The sequence below is a fragment of the Hydractinia symbiolongicarpus genome, chromosome 8, assembly GCF_029227915.1.
Source record: "Hydractinia symbiolongicarpus strain clone_291-10 chromosome 8, HSymV2.1, whole genome shotgun sequence".
Lineage (NCBI taxonomy): Eukaryota > Metazoa > Cnidaria > Hydrozoa > Anthoathecata > Hydractiniidae > Hydractinia > Hydractinia symbiolongicarpus.
The window spans coordinates 12,517,229-12,541,324 of record NC_079882.1 but is presented as its reverse complement, the minus strand read 5'-3'; the positions used below and the strand labels follow the sequence as shown (position 1 = coordinate 12,541,324).

The 24,096-nt window shown below is 32.7% G+C and overlaps 1 protein-coding gene across 1 annotated transcript in view; it reads right to left on the bottom strand.

Annotated features, from left to right (window-relative positions):
• Nucleotides 1-19,774, bottom strand: part of LOC130653737 (intraflagellar transport protein 172 homolog) — a 28,382-nt gene extending 8,608 nt beyond the window's left edge. The window contains exons 1-28 of the mRNA XM_057456251.1: nucleotides 19,516-19,774; nucleotides 9,948-9,998; nucleotides 8,733-8,876; nucleotides 8,358-8,470; nucleotides 7,722-7,761; nucleotides 7,529-7,597; nucleotides 6,908-6,987; nucleotides 6,739-6,826; nucleotides 5,818-5,920; nucleotides 5,301-5,533; nucleotides 4,950-5,045; nucleotides 4,575-4,637; nucleotides 4,305-4,403; nucleotides 3,847-3,900; nucleotides 3,422-3,525; nucleotides 3,181-3,266; nucleotides 2,981-3,045; nucleotides 2,850-2,897; nucleotides 2,704-2,769; nucleotides 2,396-2,497; nucleotides 2,171-2,307; nucleotides 1,890-1,997; nucleotides 1,384-1,639; nucleotides 1,201-1,281; nucleotides 1,021-1,116; nucleotides 857-928; nucleotides 314-513; nucleotides 6-101 (exon numbers count right to left, since the gene is read on the bottom strand). Coding sequence (XP_057312234.1) covers nucleotides 6-101; nucleotides 314-513; nucleotides 857-928; nucleotides 1,021-1,116; nucleotides 1,201-1,281; nucleotides 1,384-1,639; nucleotides 1,890-1,997; nucleotides 2,171-2,307; nucleotides 2,396-2,497; nucleotides 2,704-2,769; nucleotides 2,850-2,897; nucleotides 2,981-3,045; nucleotides 3,181-3,266; nucleotides 3,422-3,525; nucleotides 3,847-3,900; nucleotides 4,305-4,403; nucleotides 4,575-4,637; nucleotides 4,950-5,045; nucleotides 5,301-5,533; nucleotides 5,818-5,920; nucleotides 6,739-6,826; nucleotides 6,908-6,987; nucleotides 7,529-7,597; nucleotides 7,722-7,761; nucleotides 8,358-8,470; nucleotides 8,733-8,876; nucleotides 9,948-9,998; nucleotides 19,516-19,527 — 2,762 coding nt within the window. The 5' untranslated portion in view covers nucleotides 19,528-19,774. The remainder of the gene's footprint in view (nucleotides 1-5; nucleotides 102-313; nucleotides 514-856; nucleotides 929-1,020; nucleotides 1,117-1,200; nucleotides 1,282-1,383; nucleotides 1,640-1,889; nucleotides 1,998-2,170; nucleotides 2,308-2,395; nucleotides 2,498-2,703; nucleotides 2,770-2,849; nucleotides 2,898-2,980; nucleotides 3,046-3,180; nucleotides 3,267-3,421; nucleotides 3,526-3,846; nucleotides 3,901-4,304; nucleotides 4,404-4,574; nucleotides 4,638-4,949; nucleotides 5,046-5,300; nucleotides 5,534-5,817; nucleotides 5,921-6,738; nucleotides 6,827-6,907; nucleotides 6,988-7,528; nucleotides 7,598-7,721; nucleotides 7,762-8,357; nucleotides 8,471-8,732; nucleotides 8,877-9,947; nucleotides 9,999-19,515) is intronic.
• Between the last annotated feature and the right edge of the window lie 4,322 nt (nucleotides 19,775-24,096).

Below are 24,096 nucleotides of genomic sequence, written 5' to 3'. Positions count from 1 at the left end.
CATACTTTTCCATCTCCTCGTCATCTTGCAGCTCAATAATTTGGACAGCTTTGTTCCATTGACGTGCTTGTATGGCTGCTTCAATCGCCTTCACAGAACATCTAAGTGGGGAAAGACAAGAATAAAGTAAAGTTTGAAACAGTTATTACGCGAACGAAAGTCGAATAAGTTCCCTTTTATTTTTGATAAATAAAACGAAGGAATAAAAAGGTTTCTTAAATTCTTTGAAGGCCATGTTCAGGGATGCTTTTTGTTGACAAAAAATGCCTTCTTCATAAGCAGAATATTGACTTGTATACAAGTTCAGACTTACCCAGCTTCAATATAGTGATTTATAGCTGCGTCTAGTTGTTTGTGTGCAACCAGGTAATCACCCCACTCTTCTTCTAATCGGATTACGTCTTGAGGGAATGAAGTACGAGCCATTTCAACTGCTCGACGATACGCTTTACCCTTTCGATAAGCTTCAAGTGCACGTTGATGCGAATTTGTTTTCTCGAACAACTCACCAGCCTGAAGCAGTTAGAAAGTAATGCTTAAAGAAAACGGCAAACCCAACAGCAGAAGCATTTCGTATAAATTTTTTTCGACGTTGATTGAAAAATATCAGCTTGACTTTGCACAGCTGTTTTCTATTTTATTTCCTAGTACCAAACTAACTTATTCAAACATTTAATCGCACGTGTTTCCACGCGGAAGAAATTCATTGTTATGTACTGAAAACAAAGGAACAGATGAGGTAGCTGTTTTTTTACTTCGACTTATGAAAATTACTTTAAATGACAGGTTTAGGAGCTACAGTCCTAACAAAGTATATCATCTACCATCAGAGTATTTCACGCTCCTAGACATATACCTTATCGTAAAAAGATCCTTTTAATAACGCAGCAGCTATCCGTTCCAATAAATCATTATCAGATGAAAGACTCTAAAATATCATAATTCAGAAAATTAACACAGCACAAGAAACGTGTTAGCTATGAAGTTATAAACTAATCAAAACACACAAGATGAACTTACTGGAATTCGCAGAGCTAACCGTGCTGCTCTTGCTGGTAGGTTGGCTTTCATGTAAAGATTGATTGCTTCAAGGTATTCACCATTGGTTTCTTTCACCTTAAGATGGAACACGTGTCAAACTAATTTAGTGAACAGTTGTCACAAACAGACAGATCGCGACAAAAAACTGTATCTCGTTACCTCTCCTGCTTTCTCCTCTTGACCAGACTTCATCAACCATTGAAAATATGTACTGCGAAGTGTGTCCAATTCAGGGTGCCGCTAAATTTAAATCGATAGGCATATGCATACTCTTATCAAAAATCCCGTGCCAGAAACATTTCACTCACAGTAAAACTTATGGTTGTTATATGGTTACATTACCTTAGCTTCAGCTATCGCCAACGACTCATCCCATTTGTGAAGTTCTTGATACATTTCCATTGCTTCATCAACTAAACCTTGCTCCAAGTAAATACTTTCAGCTAACTTGAACTGCTTCTCAAACACAGCCATCTTTGCACGCACCGCAGGGTGATAGGTAGGATCGCCACTCGTTACAGCCGACACTTCATCTATTAAATCATTGACATTGTGAAGATATCTTGCACGTGAGACGTCTCCTAAAGCTGCAAAACATCTAAACGAAGGAATATAACGTTTTTAATGTTGACGTATGTCCCTTTAAACTATGGCTGATTCAATAAAAGTATTACCTTTCATATCCAAAAATAGCCTTATAATTTTGAGAAAAATCAAACGTAACTACACTATTAATATCTCCATCAAGACCAATAAATAAGCTCCAATTATAAAATAACAACTAATAACAGATATATAACAAAATGTAAAGTATACATAAAATTAATAGAAATAAATTGTGGAAGTACCTTTCTGCTATGAAGAGTTGATTGTTTTCAATGGCAATCTTGCTTAACGTTTTCCACATAGCTTCTGTTTCTGGAGTCATTTCCAAAGTTTCAAGAAATGATACAGCTCTAAAATTATGGAAATATAAAGTAAACATTACGAGCTTCAAAAAGAATGAAGTGTTTAAAATTTTAAAGAGCGTGTTTAGAGAAATTAGTGATGCTAAGAAAGGTAAAGATTAGTCACAAATACAAATAGACATCATTATATTAATTAGATGATTAAAGTTCATGCGGATTACCTTACGTAATCGCCATCTTCTATGGCAGTACCAAACTCAATTAGGCCTTCGTCTAACGTATAATTTATAGCTTGTACACCTTCTTGAACTACAACGTTGGTTTTTCCATCAACTTTCTCCAAATCGACAATGTCGCCCTAAATATTTTAAAATATATATTTTAATTTAATTAACAGCTCGATGATAGCACAAAAAAACATTTTTAATGTTTAATTATTAATTTACCTTGATGGGCACCATGGTCACACGTTCTGGAGAATCGATATTATACCAAACACATAGATCACTTCTGCTTTGAGAAACCACAACATCACTCATTGGAACCCACTGAAAAAATATATGATGAAGCAGAAGTTATTGAACTAGCTAACAACAAGGTTAGAATTTTAAACCTTTAAATGTTGACAATCTTTAACAACAAAAATGAGATAGTACTTCAATAATAGAACTGGATAAACATTTTTTTACATGAATATTGCTGACAATGGCTTAGGTAAAAAATTTTAACAAACAACGTAAAGCTCATATCATACCTGCACATAAGAGCAGTAATTTGAAATTGTTGTTTTCATTTCTGTCGCAACATCTGCAAGATACAACTAAAGAAAATTCAACAAACAGTTACGAATCACACATATAGCTTAATGCGACTAATTTGACAATACATTTCCATACTTACTCTCAATTTTTTGTCCCGAAACAACAATTTTCTGCCTGTTTCATTCATCTAAAATTATAATAAATTATGTAAATAAGGTATTAGGAAAAATAACCACAATGAAAAAATATGACACATCAAAACAAACTCACTTCCAACCAATCAATTTTCGTGTCATGTGGAACATTTGCCAACGCCATACCAGTTTGTAAATCCACTGAAAATAAAACCAAAAAAATGTTGACTGTAAAAACATTAACAAAATTATAGATAAAGAAATTTACCCAACTTTAACAGATTTATTTATCCAATGACTGGCCATGTCACGCAACTAACTCCAAGTAATACTTACTGACGCATATCGTCTTTAAATCGATCAGGTAGGCTAATTTCTTGTTGTCATCTTGCTCTTTTAATTTTCGTTCGTTAAGTCGAACACTAACAAAAAATGTAGAACCAAGCATTATTCAGTATTCAGTTCTTTAAAATTATTATTATTATTATTATTATTATTATTATTATTATTATTATTATTATTATTATTATTATTATTATTATTATTGCACATGATATCTTGTAATTTAAAACTTTACCTTATTAAGTGTGGATTCATGAACTCAGTTCTTACAGTAGCCAGCACTTCATTCTGTCCATACTCAATCAGTGATAATTCGCCTGCGTTGAATACCATACAAACCTGATATAAAATTAGTTGGTTACAGTGGACTATAAAACAAATATTTGATCTATTTCATACGATTCTGCGTGCTAAACTAAGTTTTTCAAATCTTAACTGGTGCTGTCATATATCACCAAAAGATATGGATAATAAACAACAATATACTGAAGAAAGTAAAAGTACAAAAAAACTGAAGAATCGCAATAGCCAAGAAGTCCTTCTAAACCATCAATAGCTAAAATTATTAACAGTGTGAGAAAAGAACACTAATGCTAAAACCTTGAGAAATAATACCTATTACTAGAACACAGCAAAGATTTCACAATAATAAACACCTACCAATTCATTTTCAAAGAAAAACTTTTCATTTCCACCGGAATCATGCCATGGAACCTGAAGTAGTAACAGAACCTTTCATTTACATCAAACCATACTTTTTTTAACATATCTTTAGTTTTTTCATTATGTGACACTCTAGTTAGTCAAATGCACACCTTTCATCTTACTTTTAGGTGTGTAACCTTTACCACTAACTCTGTTTATTTACTTCTAATTTGTCTAAATAATTGCTTAAACAAGATTTCACATTTGATCATACAGCCTAATATTGACTGATGTTGTCATCAGATAATTTCCTGTTAATCAATGTAGAAAAAATGGTAGGTGTTGTTGGATTGAATTGAATGGATTTGGAAGACATCAAAATCAACCCTTAGAAGGAATCTTGGATAATTTTAATTTCAATCTTAATTATAGCCCTGATTTTTCTTGAGTACCAATTTTTTAAAAAAACCTACTTCACTCAATTTGTTTTCATTTAAATCTCCAACTAAAAGAGTGTCTGATGTATGCGCAACCAAGAATCTATCTTTACCCATTATCTTCACCTCATCAATCTAGATAAATACAAAGGAAAACGTTTCATTGTTACTTCTTAATCAATATATGGCTCACGTAAAAAGAAACACTCCTTAGCTTGTAACTATTCTCTTTATTCCTGCATGTAAATGTAACTTTAAGCAGGTCTTTAATTTTATCATTGAGAATGCAAAAAAAAGTGTACCAACCTCATAACCATAATGTGATTTTAAAATCACTCTTGTTCCATTTGCCAGATTTTTAACAATAACCTTAAATGTAGAATTATAGAATACGATTTGACGCAAGCTTAAAAATAATAATCTATTTTGATCCTACAATCAAAAGATTCTAAATATCATTTTAACAAATTTCGAAACCTTGTAAATTGTAGGATAACATTTAATTTCCGGCACGACTATGTTTTCAGCGCAAAAGCAGCAATGTCGATACTACTTCATTCTGACAAATTTCATGTAGGTTACTCACATATTATGGCCCCATGGTGATTTTCTTAGATTTGCTTATACATTATCACAAGTTCTACATACATAAAAAGTTCTAATAAATTCTTAAAAAAATACCTGGCTTAAACCAACGTATGTCATTTCAAATTTATTTTTGTAAACCGATCTTCGGAGGCAGCAGTCAAATAGCTCAACACCACCACACAAAGTTCCCTAAACAGAATGTTGACAATAGTAACCTCAATCCATCAGGTTGATATGTATTCAAGCAACTGGAAATCAATCTATGCATCAGAAGCATAAGATTATCATTATGTTAGCGTTACCACCACCATTACCATCCACAAATACAAAAGAAAATATTTCAAAGCATATTTTTAAAAAGTATTAAGCAACTGATTTGAACGCTATCATACTTATTAAAAACAACTCTACAAAAAATAAATTATAAATCAAGAAAAAACGTACAGCAATAAGTTTAGATCCATCTCTTTTCCAGGATAAAGAACTAATAGTGTAAAGATTATGTATTTCTTTTGGCTTAGATTCTTCCCATGCAGCTCGCCTTGGACTCCAGTTAAACACTCTCAACCTATCGTAACTTCCCACCACTACACTTTGTCCGCTTGGACTGGTTACTGCAACAGTGAACTCGTTTTCATCTAAGTCTTGTGAGTAATCAAAGTTCTGCAGAATTCGACCTATTATAAAATCTATATTATAACACCTGTATACGTCTGTCTGTCTGTCTGTCACGCAAAATGGTAGCTTAGCTGCGTAAGTAGCGAGACGCAAATGCGGTATAAAAAGGACGGGCGAACCCGTGGATTTTTCCACGGGCTAACGACTAATTTTGAAAAGTATTCATGGAATAGCAAAATGAATATATTTGCACTAACAAACACAATAAGTTAAAAAAAATTATTAAAATGTATATATTTATAAATATAAAGATTTTTCTTTAAACAAAATTTATTTAAATTACCTTCTTTCCCGTATGCAATAATTCTTTTGTCACAACCAGCAGCCATAATGGATGACCCCCAGCAGAGTGCATAAGGCGGACAAGAATGCTTTACTACTTGTCCCTGAATTAAAAGCATCACACAATGGATTAGAAAATAAGTCAGACAATATTGTTCTTTTTTTACTATAAATACAAAATCCAGTATAAAGTAGATAAAAATTGGTCATATGAATAATTGATTGAAACTAATTAATGGTAACATGCTGCAATCACTTGAAAAAAATACTGTTAGCCAAGAAAAGACATCAAAACAACCTTGATGAGATGCTAAATTTTACAAAGCATCTTACTTGTTAAATGCATTTCACCCAAAGACTGCTAAATAACAAAAATTAGCCAAACATTTGTGGCAAACGCAAATAAGCAAGGAATTAAAACCTTTAGTTTTCTGCTGTAAATTTGTTTATCTAATAAAAGCATAGTTGGCAGACAGGTCAAAGCATTCCCTATCTTTAATTTTTTCAATTAAATGATCTAAAGCAATAACCTACTCTAAAATATAGAGCAACTCCACACTTTTTAAAACAACCCCCTATTTTGCTCAACCCTGCCCCTTTAACTGGGAAATTTTCACTCCCCCAATTTTTTCTTTATAAAGAAAGGAGGGAGAGGGGGGTGGTCCGGCTATAAATAAACTTATTTTTTGCTAAAATATGCAACACTAATTCACTTAGAGTTTTTCATAATCAAACAAATACTTTAAAAATTTCTACTCCATGTCAAAATTAACTGGTGTTAAAGAATAGTGTGCAGAGGGCTGTGATCTCACGTGTGATTCCTCTTCTTTTTACTTGTCTTACGATGTAGTGTCAGTGACTTTTACAATAAAAAACTATACCACCTGTACAATATTCAGAGGACTGGACTTGGCATGCTTACCTGTGTCAAACCTGAGCCATCGTCTTCAAAAATATATCTAACAATAGCTCCATCAGCATGACCAGACAATATTCCTTTTCCAGAAGGGCTAAACATGTTACATTGAAAGTTATTAACAATATTAATAAGAAGCTTGTTAGGCATTTAAAATAGATAGAAAAAAAATTACCTGGCACAAATGGAGACACAGTGAACACCAGTCCCATATACAGTTTGAGATTTGTTGGTTTTCAAATTAGCAGCTCGAACCTAGATAAAATGTTTGTAGCAGCTTATTATAATGAAAAAAAGATTTGATAACATTAAAACAGTTCTACTCTGTGTAATGTTGACAATGCTGTTTTTAACGATTTAAAATCACCTGCGCTGTGAGCAACAAGAAAACTCACTAAACCACATACAGCAAAATGCAAACAATACAACCTGATAGCTTACCCAAATGGTGCGTGCAAGTTTATACAAAAAGATATTAACTTATATTTATTTACAACAAACAGTTAAAACCTATTGTTAAAAAGGAATTGGGCGGGATAGAAAATTTGTTTTCTGTCAATTTTGCAACAAAAAACAACCATTTCCAACTATAAGGAGGAATATTTATGGCAAGCTCAAATCAATGTTTTCTTTTATCTGCACATGATTAAATTTTCGTTGAAAAAACTGTTTCATAAAACATGCTCGCTAAAAAATTAGACAGTTTTCATTATCACATCAAAATGAAGGAAAAGAAACTTCCTAATTTTCTGAAAATAAAATACATCAGGTATATTTAAAAAAAAACAAAGCAAACCTTTCCATCTGCAAGACCAAAAACAATAAACTGATTTTCTGGTGGCCATATTAAACAAGTCACTGCACTCTAGTAGGCAAATCAATAAATTAAATTTTGTAAAACGAAAGTATAAGCAAGGTATAAATTATCAGACTTATGATTGTAATTTAATTATATACAAATTCAATCAAAAAAAGAAAGTAAAACACACCTGTTGTAAAAATTTATTACATATGACTTTTCTGTCTCCCCTAAAGATAACAATGTAGCATTAGTCTTTTGATTGTAGGGTTGTATAAATGTTAGATGTAACAAAGATATGAACTCTATTACATGAACTAATTATAGCAAGCAACTGCAGCAGAGCATATTAGGTTAGGGTTTCTATTTAATTGAAGAAATAATTATCCAACACAAAGACAAACATTACATACACACTTTAGATATTTAAAAGGTGTGTGTTTTCTCCCTTAAATTAAATCACATTTTGAAGGGAATTTAATTTTTTGGCTATAAAGGTGCTGTAGCTTTGTCGTTACAACCTTCACAATTTGTGTGGGAGACAAGGGTTTGATACCCCTTGGCAGAGATTCAATATGGTGGGTCATAGGATGTTGCAGGGAGTTGTCTGGCAGAATGGGGACCCTAATTTGTCTGCGAAGCTCAAAACGAGCATTAAATACTCTACGCCTCCTCATCAAAGCCATGGCCCTCCTGGAAATAATAGACAGCGTATATCCCTTGATATTGGCGAGGCAAGTTATGTGTAATATGCACATCTCTAAGAAATAGATCCACAAAATGAGGTCAGCACAGAAAAAAACACAAAGAAATAAAATCAATATACCAGTCTTCTCCTATTTTGTAAACAAAAACTATGTTGTCAGTTTGTCCAATTGCAATCTTGGTGGAATCAGGTGAAAATGCAAGACCTTTCACTTGATACCCTTTTTTTCCAGTCTATAGAAAACATTAAAATACAAATACATACAAAAAACACTGAAGAAATAATATTCAAATCATAAAAAGTTAAAAACAATCAAAATATCTTAATTATCTAAAATACTTATCTAAACAGGGTTATACACCCTCTTAACCTGCTTCTGTACTTCTCACAAATACTTGATGTTACTGCTTGTGACAGTGTTTGTTGTGTTAAAATAAATTTACAAAATTGAAGATTATGTCAGAGATTTAATAACCTAAACAAAAACACATTCACCTTTGAATCACCAGGTTTGGTGGCAAATTTGTCTCGTTTCTCACCATTTTCATCAAATAATACAACAACACGATCTGTTGATACAATAGCCATCTTGTTATTGTTAGGAGCCCATGCCATGGCTGTAATTTTGGCAGCACCATCCTGAAATTTAAATAAAAATTTTAAACATGCGAAAAAAAAACAGCAATAATTTTTTTCTTGCCACAATCAGGTTAAGGATTTATTGATGACATGGTTAGTCAAAAAAATTATTTAATTTTGATTGTATTGTTTTTTTTTAGACAAATTGATTTAGATAAATAAGTAATTATTCTATGCTTCAAACGCTCAAAAAATGATTGCAATGGTTAAAACAAGGTAAACATAAAACATCAAAGAAGTGTCAGCTTGTAAATTTTCTTATTATTTATATACTTCAGATATGATCGACAGATTCAAAAATGTTGTTAAATTTTTTATTTTAAATTCTAAAAAATTATTTGTGCAAAAGAAAAAGTACCAAGCATTTTTTGTAACTGATTTCATCGATAAACAGTTATATCCCTCATATCTATAATTACGCGTGTCAACATCTTTCTTATAAAGAAAGAGCTTTTGTTTGTATTATCATAAAGAGAACTGGTATGGCTTGTCAAGTGTGGCACTGTTTTCAAGTATTGTATTGTTAAAACTATGGCACTATTTGACATAGTTTTTATAAATACCAAAACATTGTGCAGAAATATTTGGATTTGCCATTATCATATGCATATAACCCTATCCATAGTTATAGTTATAAAGAATGTTTTACGACTTAAGATTTTGTAGTCAAGTAGTTAAGATATAAAGATTGATAAAAGACTTTAAAATTGATATAGGGTGTTTTTAAAATAATATGAAGGAATAATTTTTCAACTCAAATTGTATACAACTATGAGCAGGAAATATAATAACACATTAAAAAATTTAAAGATGAACAATCAAATTCTGATGATCTTTCATATTTTCTGCATTGCAAACCTGGTTAGTAAAAACCAGCTTTCAACTTTTTATGTATATTCCATTTTTGTTCACTTTCAGACTCCTTAAGAATTGTACTCTAAAATTTGTTGGTGAATTTTCTTATAGTAATTACTACATGGCACAACCTTAACTTTATAACACAAACAAAGTATAAACAGACTGCAGTTAAAAAAACAAAATGTTACTAATATATACATAGAAGAATGTTACCTGTGGAGGTACTGTTGTTTTCAGATGCTTCAAATGCATTTTTATGTATTTCTAAATATATATATGAAAAAATACAAAATTTATCCGAAACTGTCAGATCAACCCTTGTAAGAACTTGAAGACAAAAATTATTATATTTCTTTACGTTGACAAAAATTTTGCGTTGTTAAGGTTCTATACGATCGCATTTTAATGATTTTAGAACAAACTACGACATTGTTTTAATTTTATATGATCATGTTTTGATGGTTTTAAAACAAAACATGTCACTGTTTAAGTGCCATACGGTTGCATTTTGGTCATTTTAGAGCAAAATAGTGCCTTTTTTAAGCTCCATATGAATGATTTATGATGACTTTAGAACAAAATAAGATGTTGTTTTAACTCCATATATCACGTTAAGAAAGTTTTAGAATAAATATGTCGTTGTATGCTCCATATACCCGTGTTTTCATGATAAAAAATGGACGAAATGAAACTACTATTTTTAATTAGATTAAAAAATTCTTAAAAGTATAGTTTGTGCAAAATAAAATAAATACTTGTCCATTCATTGGAAAATATGAATAAAATTCAATAACTTTTGTAATTGTTAGTTCTTTTTAACAATAGCACGGATATTACATGTGACAATAAAAGGTTCAATTATATCCAGGCCTTGCCATGAGCAAATAACCTCCCGAGCAATTAATTGCTCGCGTCAGAGTGTCCACCAGAGCAATTTTGCTCGCCATATTTTTGCTAAAAAAACTTTACATTTAGTCTCTCAGGGCATCTTTTTCAGGACAGGCGTGCGCCTTGGCACACACCTAAATCGTTTCAGGTGTAGCTCGTTTCGAACTTTCGTTGGTTAAAACGTTCGTTAGTTTAAATCCACGAGCAAGCCTATTTAGCCAACCTGACCATCCTAGCTAATTCACCGACTCCTGAGTTAGTTAAAAAACTATGCAGACATAAATCTCTTTTGCCTGGCCCCTTCGTCGTTGGTAACCAGGTCTTACACAAGAAATCCAGCCATGCGGTTCTTAACTTATGCAGAGGTAAAGGCCAACGGAGCACGGATGACGCAAGTCTGCAAAACTGCACTTACAGGCGGCACAGACAATTTATCTTCGATTTAATTGTAGATAATTTCTTCATTTGATGAAACAATTGGAAACCATAGCAGGTCCAAATAATAATGAATTATTTTCTTTATGCCGCAACTGTTATTAAACAATTTTAAAAACGAAACCCACATGCGGTAAAAATATTTTTCTGTTTAAATTTTATGTACCTGACGTGTACTATTTTAAAAAGAGATATTTTATTCATTAGTTTTATTTAAACCACGCGGATAAAGATTTTTTAATTTGAAAACGAAGTACATTTTTTCCTATTTGCTTGTGATGACCTCAAAAATGAACATTAAATTTATAAAAACAACAGTATAGTCATGCATACTATTTCGGACATGTAGAAAAGGAAGTTGAGATTGAGAGAGTCGCTATACCAGTAGACACTGAATCATCGTGTTTGGGGTTCTTGATTTAAAACGTCTCCCGCTTTTCTACTGCAAAATGAATGCGAAACTTTAACCTTAATGCACGTAGCGCACACGTTTTATAAAAGGGCGAATGAATGAACTGTTGTACGATGGGTTGAAAATAATCCCACCAAATATCCTTTCAGTTTCACTTAAAAGACCAAACAATTCTTGAGAAAAACGTGTACACTTATCTCAAAATGTTAATATTTACGCGAGCAATAGAATGCTCGGGTAACAAGAATTTACACGAGCACTACACGGGCGCGAGCAATTGCTCGCGACTCATGGCAAGGCCTGATATCATTGTTACAAGACATCCTAAAATTTGTGCATAATGTAAAGTTACATTTTCAACTGTTGCAATAATAAAGTAACATGCAAAACACTGAAATATTAAAAAAACACTTTCAAATTTCAAAAAATACACCAAGCTTTTCGTAACAGTTACAAATATTTCTAAGCTAAAAACATTATACACGTATCTACAACAAAATAATTAGTTTTAAATCAAAAACAGTCTTAAAGGACGATCAAAATTAGGTCTCGAAGGATAGTTTTTTTTGAAAACACATACTGAAAGTAAAATTTATGCACAGCAAATGCAAATTTTATGTTTAGTGGGAAAATTTTAGTAGGTAAAATTTTTTATTGTGATGTTATATGCTCGAATTAATATATTTAACAGAATTCAGGAGAAGTATGGGCATGATACCTTATGTTTGGTACAAGGATATGAAAAGCTTGGTATTAAACTTGGTAAAATTAATTGCGATTTACAGTTCTTACTTGCTTGTAAAAAGGAGCAGTTAATTCCGACGTTTGCTCAACCAAAGCTGAGTATATACGCAACGAAGAAAGTCAATTTAAAAATTGCCAATATCATTATCCAAACAGAGATACAAAATAAACACCGACAAAGAAAACTTTTTAAGAAAGAACTATGTAAATCAATCAATTAAGAAGTTTGCCTTCAAATATAATTTTTGAGTCGCTAAGAAATGTCATCACAAATAAGTCGAAGAAATGGTTGTGAACTCATGAAAGAAAACTGATGAACTTAAGATCTTGTATACCTGCGAGAAACAAAAATGTTGTGAAAAGATTTTCCCCCAACGTTATACATAACTTTTCTTCGTATGTTTTGAGTCATTGCGAAAAAGAAGCTTTATCCTACAGCTTAGATTATGTAATAACATCAAAGCATCATACACAAAAATTAGAAAATGAATTTGAAAATTTTTGCCAACAAATACTTCCACATACCACCCATCTTACTGAAAGTGACAAAACTGCTTGGAAAACAAAAACGCTAACAATTTGCAGTCAGATGACAAAACCAGTAACAGACTTTAATAAAGACTTTAATATTATAAAACATCTTAGTAACAATCGTAATATATGTGTACTGAAGCAAGATAAAGGAAGAGGGGTAGTTATTACAGATCGAAAAAATTACATCGAGAAATGTGAAAAACTCCTGGTACCTGAAAATTTTAAAAAGTTCTATCAGATGTTACGTCAAAACTGGAAGGTCAAGTTCAAAGAGCACTTAAAAAAAATTAAACCTTGTCTCACAGAAAGCGAATACAAAAAGTTGTATCCACAAGGTTCCAGACCGGCTCAGTTTTATGGTACTGCCAAGATTCACAAGATACCACCTAATTCTACAGTAGCTGACAATTTACCATCACAACATAATAATAATAATAATAATAATAATAATAATAATAATAATAATAATAATAATAATAATAATAATAATAATAATAATAATAATAATAATAATAATAATAATAATAATAATAATAATAATAATAATAATAATAATAAATATTTAAAGTGGCTAGCCCAGAAAATCCCAAAAACCTATAGTTAGTGGATTGTTTCCACTGGGGGCCACTAGAACAAAAAAGAAACAAAAAATGATAAACCTTAGACTGCCTCAGCTCAATCAAACATAGTAACATTTATAATCTGTGAAAATTGAAAAGAAAAAGAATAAAAAACAAAAATTAAAAACTTAAAAAGTGATCTCCATTAGAATTTGCCAAATACATTAGAGATGGAAGTCTTAAACGAAAGCAGACTTCCATCACAGGTCACTTGGTCTGGAAGATTATTCCACATTTTTGCAGCTCTAAATGGGAAGGCTTTTTTGCCAAATTCCGTGTTGACCAAGGGAAGTGTGAACCTGCTTTTTGAAGCTCCTCTTGTTTGATGATTATGACAGTTTTTTTGTCAAAAGGAATTTTGAGCGCATGTAATCAGGAGCAATGTGATTCATGGCTTTGAAAACTAATATGGCATCGTTTTTGATGAGTAAATTATTCATTGAATATTCCCTCTCTTTCCCAAGAAAGGTACGGACACATTTTAATCGTTTTTCTAGTTTTCCCAATCTACCTTGGGTGGCACAAGCCCAAGCCAAGGAGCAGTAGTTGAAATATGGCATGACAAGTGCATTAATTAAAAGGTATTTTGTGTGAGGTGTTAAACAGGATGCAATGGTTCTAATTTTAGAATATTTAATTAGTATTTTTCTATTTATGTCATTAATGTGCTTTTCCCATTGCATTTTTTGATCAAATGTTACCCCAAGATATTTAACTTTTTCGCTCCTCTTCAAAGGAATACCTATATAGTTGATAGTTTTGTTCTCAACTTTTTTTAACTGGCTGTGGTTGCCGAAAAAGATTGTTTCAGTTTTGTCCGTATTAATAGTCATTTTGTTATTATTCAGCCAGAGGTCGACTTGCGAAAGTTCTAACTCGACCTGGGAGACAAGGGTATCCAAGTTTTTATGAGACGAAATAATTATTGTATCATCTGCATATAGATGGTGGTAGTTTGAATTGATGACAGATTTTAAGTCATCAATATACAAAAGAAAGAGCAGGGGCCCCAACACAGATCCCTGCGGCACCCCAAAAGCGTCTTCATGAAGCAGATCTGATCCTGTGTCGTTTACAAGAGTCAGCTGCATTCGGCCCGTTAAGTAGGACTCGAACCAGTCAAAGGCAGCATCTCTGATGCCAAAACATCATAGTTTTTTTAACAAAATTTTATGATCAACAGTGTCAAAAGCTTTTTTAAGGTCAATGAGCACAGCACAAACAAAGTTATGTTGGTCGAGCTCAGTAAGAATAAAATCAGAGACATCGACTACTGCAGTTTCTGTGGAAAAGAGTTTTCGAAATCCGGACTGTCTGTCATTCAGGAAGTTGTGCTCAGAAATAAAATGAGACATTTGCTCATGCACGCAAAATGGAGATAGGCCGATAATTAGTAGGATCTGTTTCATTGCCACTTTTAAAAATAGGCGAGACCCTTTTAGTCTTCCAACATTTAGGTACATAACCAGTAAATAAAGATTTGTTGAAAAGACTTGATAAATAAATACTTAAAACTGACGAACCTGCTTTTAGCAGTCATGAACCAATTCCGTCCAAGCCTGTAGCTTTATTAAGTTTTAGTGAACTTATTATTTTTTCGACACTTTTGGTCTCAATACGAGCCCACCAAAAATCGTGTCCGCTAACAGGTGGATTAACATTAGTAGTGTCAGAAGAAAATTTAGAGGCTAGTTTGGCACCAACACTGACAAAAAATGAATTGAATGTGTTGGAAATTTCTTTTGGGTGAGAAGTTTCTGTACCATCGTTTTGGACTACTCGTTTTATCGAGGTAGTATTGCCTGACTTATCAGGAACCAGTTTTTTTAGGGTTTTCCAAAGTTGTTTTGGCCGTTTTTGAAAGTCCTGCAAAACGTCATTATAGTACTCGTTTTTAAGTCGATTTTTGAGACCTATTACCTGGTTCCTTTTTTGTTTGAAAGCTTCCCAGTCTATGATGGATTTTGTTTTTGATGCTTTCCGTTTCAAGAAGTCTCTTTCTTTGATGGCTATTATTAATTCATCAGTGACCCATGCCTCAACACGGCCAGAAAATCTATGTGTTTTGAAAGGGGCATGTTTGTCAGCCACTGTTTTAACATTTTTATTCAGTTTCTCACATGCTTCATCAAGGTCATCATAATTATTAAAATATGACCAGTCTAAATTCCTGAGGTCCTTCAGAAAAGCCTCTTCACTGAAGTTCTTGTAGCTACGAACCTTGCATGTTTTAGGTTCAAATTTTGGCCTTTTGAATTTTCTGATCACATAAACTAAATTGTGATCACTGATGCCTAAATCCATGACACTAGTTTTAGAAATACAAGAACTGTTAGAAAGTATCAAATCTATAAGAGTGCTACTATTTTCAGTAACACGAGTTGGCTCCGTAATATGTTGTTTTAGGAAAAGAGTGGAGCATAATTCCTTTATTTTGGAGGAAAGAGCATATTTTGAAAGCATGTTACAGTTAAAATCTTCCAAAATAAAAACTTCTTTTTCTTTTGGGAGCTTGTTAAAACACTGTTTAAAATGAGTACACAGGTTTTTGGTACTCTGCAAATCACTACCTTCAGGTGGCCTGTAAACCCCACACACGTAAATAGGTTTAGTTTTTTTCAGGCACACTTTCACCCATAGTGATTCAACATTTTCGAAGTAAAGGTGTTTCAAAAGGTGGCTCTCCAAGTTTTTATTAACAAAAATTAGAACACCCCCACCTCGTCTATTCCGATCATTCCTATAACAAACATAGCCATCAATTTTAACGTCATTGTCAGTGATGGTGTCATCAATTTTGGTTTCACAGATGGAGAATACATCAAGTTTTGTTTGATGTAGCAGAAGTTTAACATAGTCTACTTTGGATGACAGACCATTAATGTTGAGATGGGCCATTTTTAAGCCATTCCCATTTCTGATTGCCTTAAAATCAAAGTTTTCATCAATAGTAATATTGATGTTGTCCGGAATTAAAGACAGGGACTGCAAACGAAAAATAGTTTATCTTCAGGAGTCTTCATAAATTGTTGATATTTTTTATCAGAAATACGCTATACAGAATATCATATCAAATATTGGATCTGCTACTTATAACACATCAAAGTACCTTGCAAAACTGTTAACACCACTGACAAAGTCAAAATATACTACTGAAAGCTCTTTAGATGTTAAATCATCATTAAAAGGAGAAAAGATCCCTCATAATTACAAACTAGTATCTTTTGACATCACTAGTTTATTCACCAATGTCCCTTTGGAACAAACGATAGACATTATATTGAAAATAGTCCTAAAATTAGAAAATTTAGTGCTGGTCACACTTAATAGTTACCATTTGAATATCCAGTTCACACATGAAGATGAAAACGATAATTACATAGCCTTTCTTGATGTAAAAGTGAAACGTATGAATGATGGTTCATTTGAAACAGCCATTTATCGAAAAGACACAAACACTGACATATACATGCACTGGAATTTATTTGCACCACGCCCATGGAAAGTTGGAACTGTTAAATCGTTGGTTTTAAGAGCGTTTCATATATGCTCTTCATCACAAGATCTGAAATACGAACTAAATCAATTAAATGTGTTTATAAAAATCAATGGTTATCCAGAAGCAGTTGTAGCTAATGTAATTAATAAACACGGCCAAAATTCAACATTCAAAATGCCGACACTGTTTCTAATAAAGACACCAATGAACCTCCAATAACACCTTTCATGGTTCTACCATACAAAATCATGGTAACTGCTTAGTAAAGTGTCTAAATAACACTTTCAAACAGTTTCTACCTGCCAATGTCAAGCCAGGCATTGCTTATCAATGTCGAAAGTTATCTCGCTATTTTCTGTGAAAGATAGAACCAGGGAGGAATATAAACATGGTGTTGTGTACAAATATACTTGTCAGGTGGAATCGTGCGATGCTACATACATTGGTGAAACAGCAAGGAGGCTGAATAAAAGAATGATAGATCACCAAAAGCGTGATAAGAGCTCTCACATCTTAAGACATTCAGTCACTGAGAATCAACTACTTGCTGAACAAAAGAACTTTAGTATTTTAATAGATAATGTTCACCACTTTAAAAAGAGAAAAATAGCTGAGGCCATGTATATTCTTAATAACAGTCCCAAGCTTAATGTACAGAATTATCTGTTCCATTAAAATTGAGATAAATATTATTTATAGTCAACAAGGGGAGGAGTGAGGTGGACGTTACCCTTACCAAAGGTATATAACCCTTGGGTTTGCCGTTATGTGATATATGTTTTGTTAAAGGGATCCCAAGGTACTTTTACAAGTTGGACTTATCTGAAAGTTTCGCATGAGAAATGCTAAATGATATATTTACTTTTTGTTAAAACTTCATGTAACTCCAGATATAGCTTTTCAAATATTTATTATCTTCGACCTTTTTCTTCGTTAAAAATTTTCATTCTAGCTCCAGTCTTTTTTGTGGCACGTGACCCTGTTACATATTATTTCGGTAGTGCTTTAATTATTACTGACTGCATAGCCAGAATATATACCTTTGTGCGGCAAAGTGAAACGAAAGCTCTCTACGAACAATTATTTTTTTAAAAAAAAATTAAAATAATTCTGCATATGTTCTCACATAGCTGAGCAATCAAAGGAAAAATAAAATTTGCATAATTTTTATTTCAAAGGACTTTTTATTTGAGACGCAACTTGTGCATGATTTTTATTTCAAAGGACTTTTTATTTGAGACGCACGTTGTGCATGATTTTTATTTCAAAGGACTTTTATTTGAGACGCAGGTTGTGAAAGTTACTGATTATTCAATATGTCACACATTTGTGTATGGTTTTTATTTCAAAAGGATATATTTTGGAAGGCAAATAAAATATCAAGGTGTGACTATAAGCCCATAAAAAGTTATGGAAAAAGTTGAAGAGGGAAGGGAGAGTGGGCTGCATCACTCCTCCCCCTCCAGCACGAATAGGATTAAGGGCGATAACAACCTTTGTAATTTGATACGGCACTCAGCATATGCCGAGGTAATTACCAACATATTTTCAAACCAAATACCTTCGCGTTGGCAATTATTTGATGCGGTAAAATCGCACATTAAAAGTCCCTAGGCATTGTGTGATTAGACTTGTAAAAAATAGCCGAAGATATAACAGCGGAAAAAAGTATTTGTTTTTCCAGAGCATAGTTCAGTTGCCTCCTAATGCACGAACAACAAACTTAGCAAAAAAACAGTTAGTTTTTTAGCTTCAACTGCATCATTAAAAACAGTTTGTCACCAATGTAGTTTGATTAAATCATTGCACAAGATGCTAATCTATATTTAATAAAATGCCAATTTTTCTGCGTTGAACTTTAATATTATCCGTTATATCCGTTAAAATAAAATAATGTCATCATCAATCAAACTTCTCGTACTTTTTTTTAATGGTGCTAAACTAAAAGTTTAGCACATGTTAATTGGGGTTACAGAAGGAAAGGTGTGTCCCCATTGACTCCTAGTATAAGGCTAACCTGGCTCACTAGTGTTTTGTCATTCTGCATTATTAATTTTACAAATGTGTTGGTGACCTATGACTAATAGTCAACAATATATTAATTTAACCAAAATAGACTGCCTTAAGCATGTTACTTAAGGCCATAGGTCCATACCACAAGCAGGGTGTTATAAATATGGAGTAGAACACAGTAAGCCTCTTTCTCTTGAACAGTTCAGACATTGTTGACAGTGATTGAGTTAATTAAGTATTGAGCGTGTCAGTTCATGTCAGCCTGTTATAATGAGACAAATGTTTATCATTAATTGTCATGTACTGTCAAAAGTCGGTTGTCAAAATGTCAAAAGAAGCCAGTGCCCATATAGTGCAGGAAAAAGAAGCCCAAGGGCCAATCGTTACGATAAAAACCTCACCATAATAGACATGTAGTGTCAAGAGTCGGTTTTCAAATGTCTAAAAGAAGCCAGTGGCCTTATGGTGCAGTAAAAAGAAGCCCTATGGGTCAACCTTTGTGATAAACACTCACCATAGCAAGACATATGTGTGTCAAGTGTCATGAGTCCATTGTCACAATGTCTAAAAGAAGCCAATGGCCATATAGTGCAGTAAAAAAAAGCCAGTATGCCATCTGTTACAATAAACACTCACCATAATAGACATATAGTGCCAAGAGTTCGATGTCTAAGGCATGTAGAGCCAATTGTCTTGTCTGTTACAATGTCAGCAATTTGTCAATTGTCTTGTCTGTTACAATGTCAGCAATTTGTCAATTGTCTTGTATGTTACACTGTCAGTAATTTATTTCAGAACTTAATTTCTAACGAAGCCTTAGCACCTCAACCCATACCCCCAAATGTAACTGCAAACTATTTAAGAATACATTTTCTACTACTTCGTGTCGTTTTCACTTCTGAACCATATATAACAATTAATTGTGAAGTTATATGCCTAAATCAATATAATTTAATTTGATATGCAAAAGAAACCTGCAAATCGAAATCCATTTATCTGAACACTGAATTAAGAGTGGCTCCATGCTAAAACCCTGCTGAACATATATAAAATACAATATATATATATATATCACTGCATTTATACTGTCATATACAGTATTTGAGTTCCCTGACTTATAGGGAACATTGGTAACCAGGTCGCATCTTGCGACTTTTTTAAATAAAATTTGCAGCCCTTTCTAAATCTCCCTTGCATTCACAAACACACTCAAAAAACCCAAAACCCAAAATAAGCTGCAATGAAGTGTTAGTTTTGCCGAATCATCCTAAGGTGTATTCAGTTGCTATAAGCCAGCTAGCTAGTAGCTAGCTACTGAAAAACAGCTAGATAACTAGGTAGCTATATATAGTTTTGCATATGAAAGCTGTAGCTAACAATGTATTCCCTTGTATACTACTTATGCATAAGCTACAAGCTTGTTACTTATGTTCTGACTACCTGTGTCTGTCTCTGCAAAAGATAATAACAACGCTTTGAAAAACATTTTTGTTTCGAACAAAACATACGCGTGTAAACAACTCACGAATTTATTATGGCAACGAAGTTTTAATCTAAAACACTTAATTCATTATTAAATTACTATTCAAAACACGCATTTAGGTGAAACAAAACTTTTCAGCTTAAAAAATCAATCTTTTAATTGTTTTAATAGTTTTTCTTCTTTTGTCTGAAAACATAAACCAATTTCTAGTTGTATCTATGGTGCGTCAGCGTTTTATTATGCGCCGTCAACTAAATACAGGGCTTTTTTGTATGCGATGGCTATTAACACGCGAGTGCCCTTTAGTTTTTTTCTATTTGTACAGCCTAATACTTGTTGTTTTTTTCTTACAAGCAACACGACGGTTAATTCGTCAAAAACGATAACAAACAGTACTCCTGAAGGAAAATATAAAATAAAGAAACAGAAAGGACTAACAAAATAAATTATAGAAACAACGATAGTTTACATTTTCTCGCGCCGTCCCTGATATCAAAAAAGCGAAAAAGGGTAGATAATCAACAAGCAACGCCTTAGCATCGCCGAAGCAATACTTAAACAACAGTCGAGCTTATAAACTTGAAAAAGTTAAACAGCATTAAGCTTCAGCGATAGGGGAGGGGATGTTAATAACTTACCAAAAGGAAGTTTTAACCTCCTCAAGAAAGTAATAACCATTGTTTTTTAGTTAGAGAGGCGACTTTTCGGATTAAGCGACTAACGAGACTCTAAACAGTATTACAGATTTTATGAAAAGGGTTATAAAATTGCATTGAATGAAAAATATGAAATAATTTGCGTTTTAAGTTTTAAACAACTATATTTATTGGTCTATATGAACTTTTTTCATGTTCAATATTCTTAAGGAAGCGCAGACCAAAAAAACAACCTCATTCCAAGGGGTCTTTGCCTATTTTGACATAGGCAAAAATACCCTGGGGACGAGGATGCAAGGCACGTAGCGATAAAACATTTAAGTACGGTCACGTACGAATAGCCTTTGTAAAAATATATATATATAAACATTCCTAGCACTGTACTGCAAATCGTATCTCTCAAATTTATAAAATTTGTTAGGGCAGAGAAACCCTGTATAACACTAAAAGCGACAAAACTCACGTAAAAAGTGTGAGTGTGCTGAACTGAGCAGGAAGTGGGACAACTGTGCCCCGTACAAACATTAATGAACCTGTTAATCCTGGAAAGCTCTAATAACAAATGCCAGGTCAGAGGTCTTATTTTGCTTGGCGACTAGCTTTTAGAAATTCAAGTAGCTAACATATGGAGGCCATTTTTGTCTCGAGGATTCATAAGACGCGCGAAAACTGCGCACGAGATTCGGTTTTCCATTTTCAAGTGACAAAGAAGATGATTCGTTTTTTAAATCTGATGCGATGTAAAGAAATCTGTTCTTTATTTTTGTATTTATATATTATTAAATTTCTTCTACAGTAGCTATAGTGCGCATTTTATTTATTTATTATAGAGATGAAATTTTAAAAATACAAAAATTATGCGCAATTTCGAAAATGAAAACTTGGTAAATCTATAAAGTAAATTAATTATTCATGATGTTGTAATTGCAATAATCTTTTTGTTAAAATAATGCCTAAGATAATAATCCTTTTGATTTAAAACATGAAAGTATAACTGATATGGAAGTGGAAAAAAAACAGAGATTGCAGACAAAGTGCAAAGAAAACGTATTATTTTACTAACAACTTTTACTTGTCCCAAATTTAGAACAAGGTTTTCTTAATGACGTTTTAACATCATTTCATTGTCTTTACAAAAACCTGTATGTTCTACCGTCGTACGGCATTTCTCATAATTAATGAAATTTTACTGCTTTAGAAAGTTGGACAGAATGTGTAGACTCCTTACGAAAAGGTAAAGAAATAATTCAGCAACATGAAATAGAAACCGGAATATCGTATTTTAACTACTTTAAGGATGTAGCTTTCGGTGCAGACAGTAAGTTTTGACTAAAAAATATTTAATAGAATATACATAAAATGTGATTTAAATTAAATTTTAATTTAAGTGTGAAAATAAGTTATCTAAATAAAATTTTCAGAAATTGAATTAAAAGGAAAGTGTATTTTGTTTGAAGACAAAAAATCATCCATCTCTCAAATAATGTTCGACCGGATACCGTTTATAGTTGTTGGAACAAAAAGCCTTGATTGCACCCATACTGATAGGAATGCTACTTACATGAAAAAAAGAAAAGAAAATAAGCTACAGGTCAGCTTTTATAACTTGTTTCTTGAACACATAAGTTGTAAAATAATTAGATCCTGCATATGTATTTAAAAAAATTCTCTTTGTTGGTATCACGATGACAGAAATCGAATTAACAAACACACTATTCTTATTTATAGAATAAGAATGATCATTCAATCGGAGCCTCGCGATTCTTAGCACAAGTATCAAAGAAAATGGATTGTCCAGCGAAAATTATCTTTCGAGATATTGTTTCCTATCCAGATTACAAGATTCAAATTACCCGTAAATGTTATAGGATAACACCGTTCTTATATCATTTTATTGTTTATTGAGATAGACAAGGTACCTGAATAGAAGAAGAAAAACTGCACCAAAAAGAAAGGGCAGTTAATTAATCCCAAGTGAAGACAAACAGAAAATTTTGTATAAAAATATTAGATTGCCACGCAGACCATTTGCAAGGAGAGGTATTGTCAATATAATATAGTGTAACGTATAAAATACACCAAAGACCCTATTACAATAATATCAAACTTGAAATCGTTATAGCGTGGTCGTATCAGTCAACAAGTCGATTCAAGAATAACAACGAAAATTCACGAACTCGTTGGTCAAGGAGTAAGGCAAGTAAAAGAGATGGAAAGACACATAAAGATATATGTTCAAAATGAGTTGTTTAGTGATAAAATGCTTCCTTCACCAACAAACAGAAAATTTTTTCCTACACGACGTGACATCACAAACCACATGTACATAAGCACAAGAAAGTTACGTTTATCAAAAATCGATCAAGAAAACTTAGTATTAAAAATAGGACAATGGTAAAACAAGCACCTACCTACAGCTTCTTTTTTAGAGGTTATAATGAAATACTTGAAAAAAACCCAGCAAAATTATAACAAAGATAACAAAGAAGAAATAAAAGCATCCAATTTATCAACAACATCTAGCAGGCTATTATTCGTCCATCAAACCTCGAATCAAAGAAGATTCTACTAGATGTACGGAGATCGTGTCTGTCTTCATGATGCTACGTATAAGACCACAAAGTACTCGTTGCCTTTTTTCTTCATCGCTGTCATGACAAACGTAGATTACCAATTTGTTGGCTTATTTTTAGTTCAAGATGAAACTACAAAATCTATAACAGAAGCACTGATGATGTTTAAAAATTGGAATAAATCTGTCAAACCAAAGATATTCATGGTTGGCCATTGTGAGGAGGAGATTATTTCAGCTGAGCAAGCTTTTTCAGGTTTCAATATTTCTTCTATTTCTGTTTGTCATGTTAAATAGACTGTAGTTATGACAACGGAAATTTTTTAGATGTTATCGTGTTGCTGTGTGACTTCCATCGTAAGCAAGCATAGGGACAGATGGCTATCCGCAACTGCTAACAGTCTGAGATCACAGAAATCAGATGCACTGACATTGCTGAGAAATATCGCTAGTTCAGATTCCGAACAAATGTGCAAACATCATGTCGAATTGTTAAAAGAAAGCAG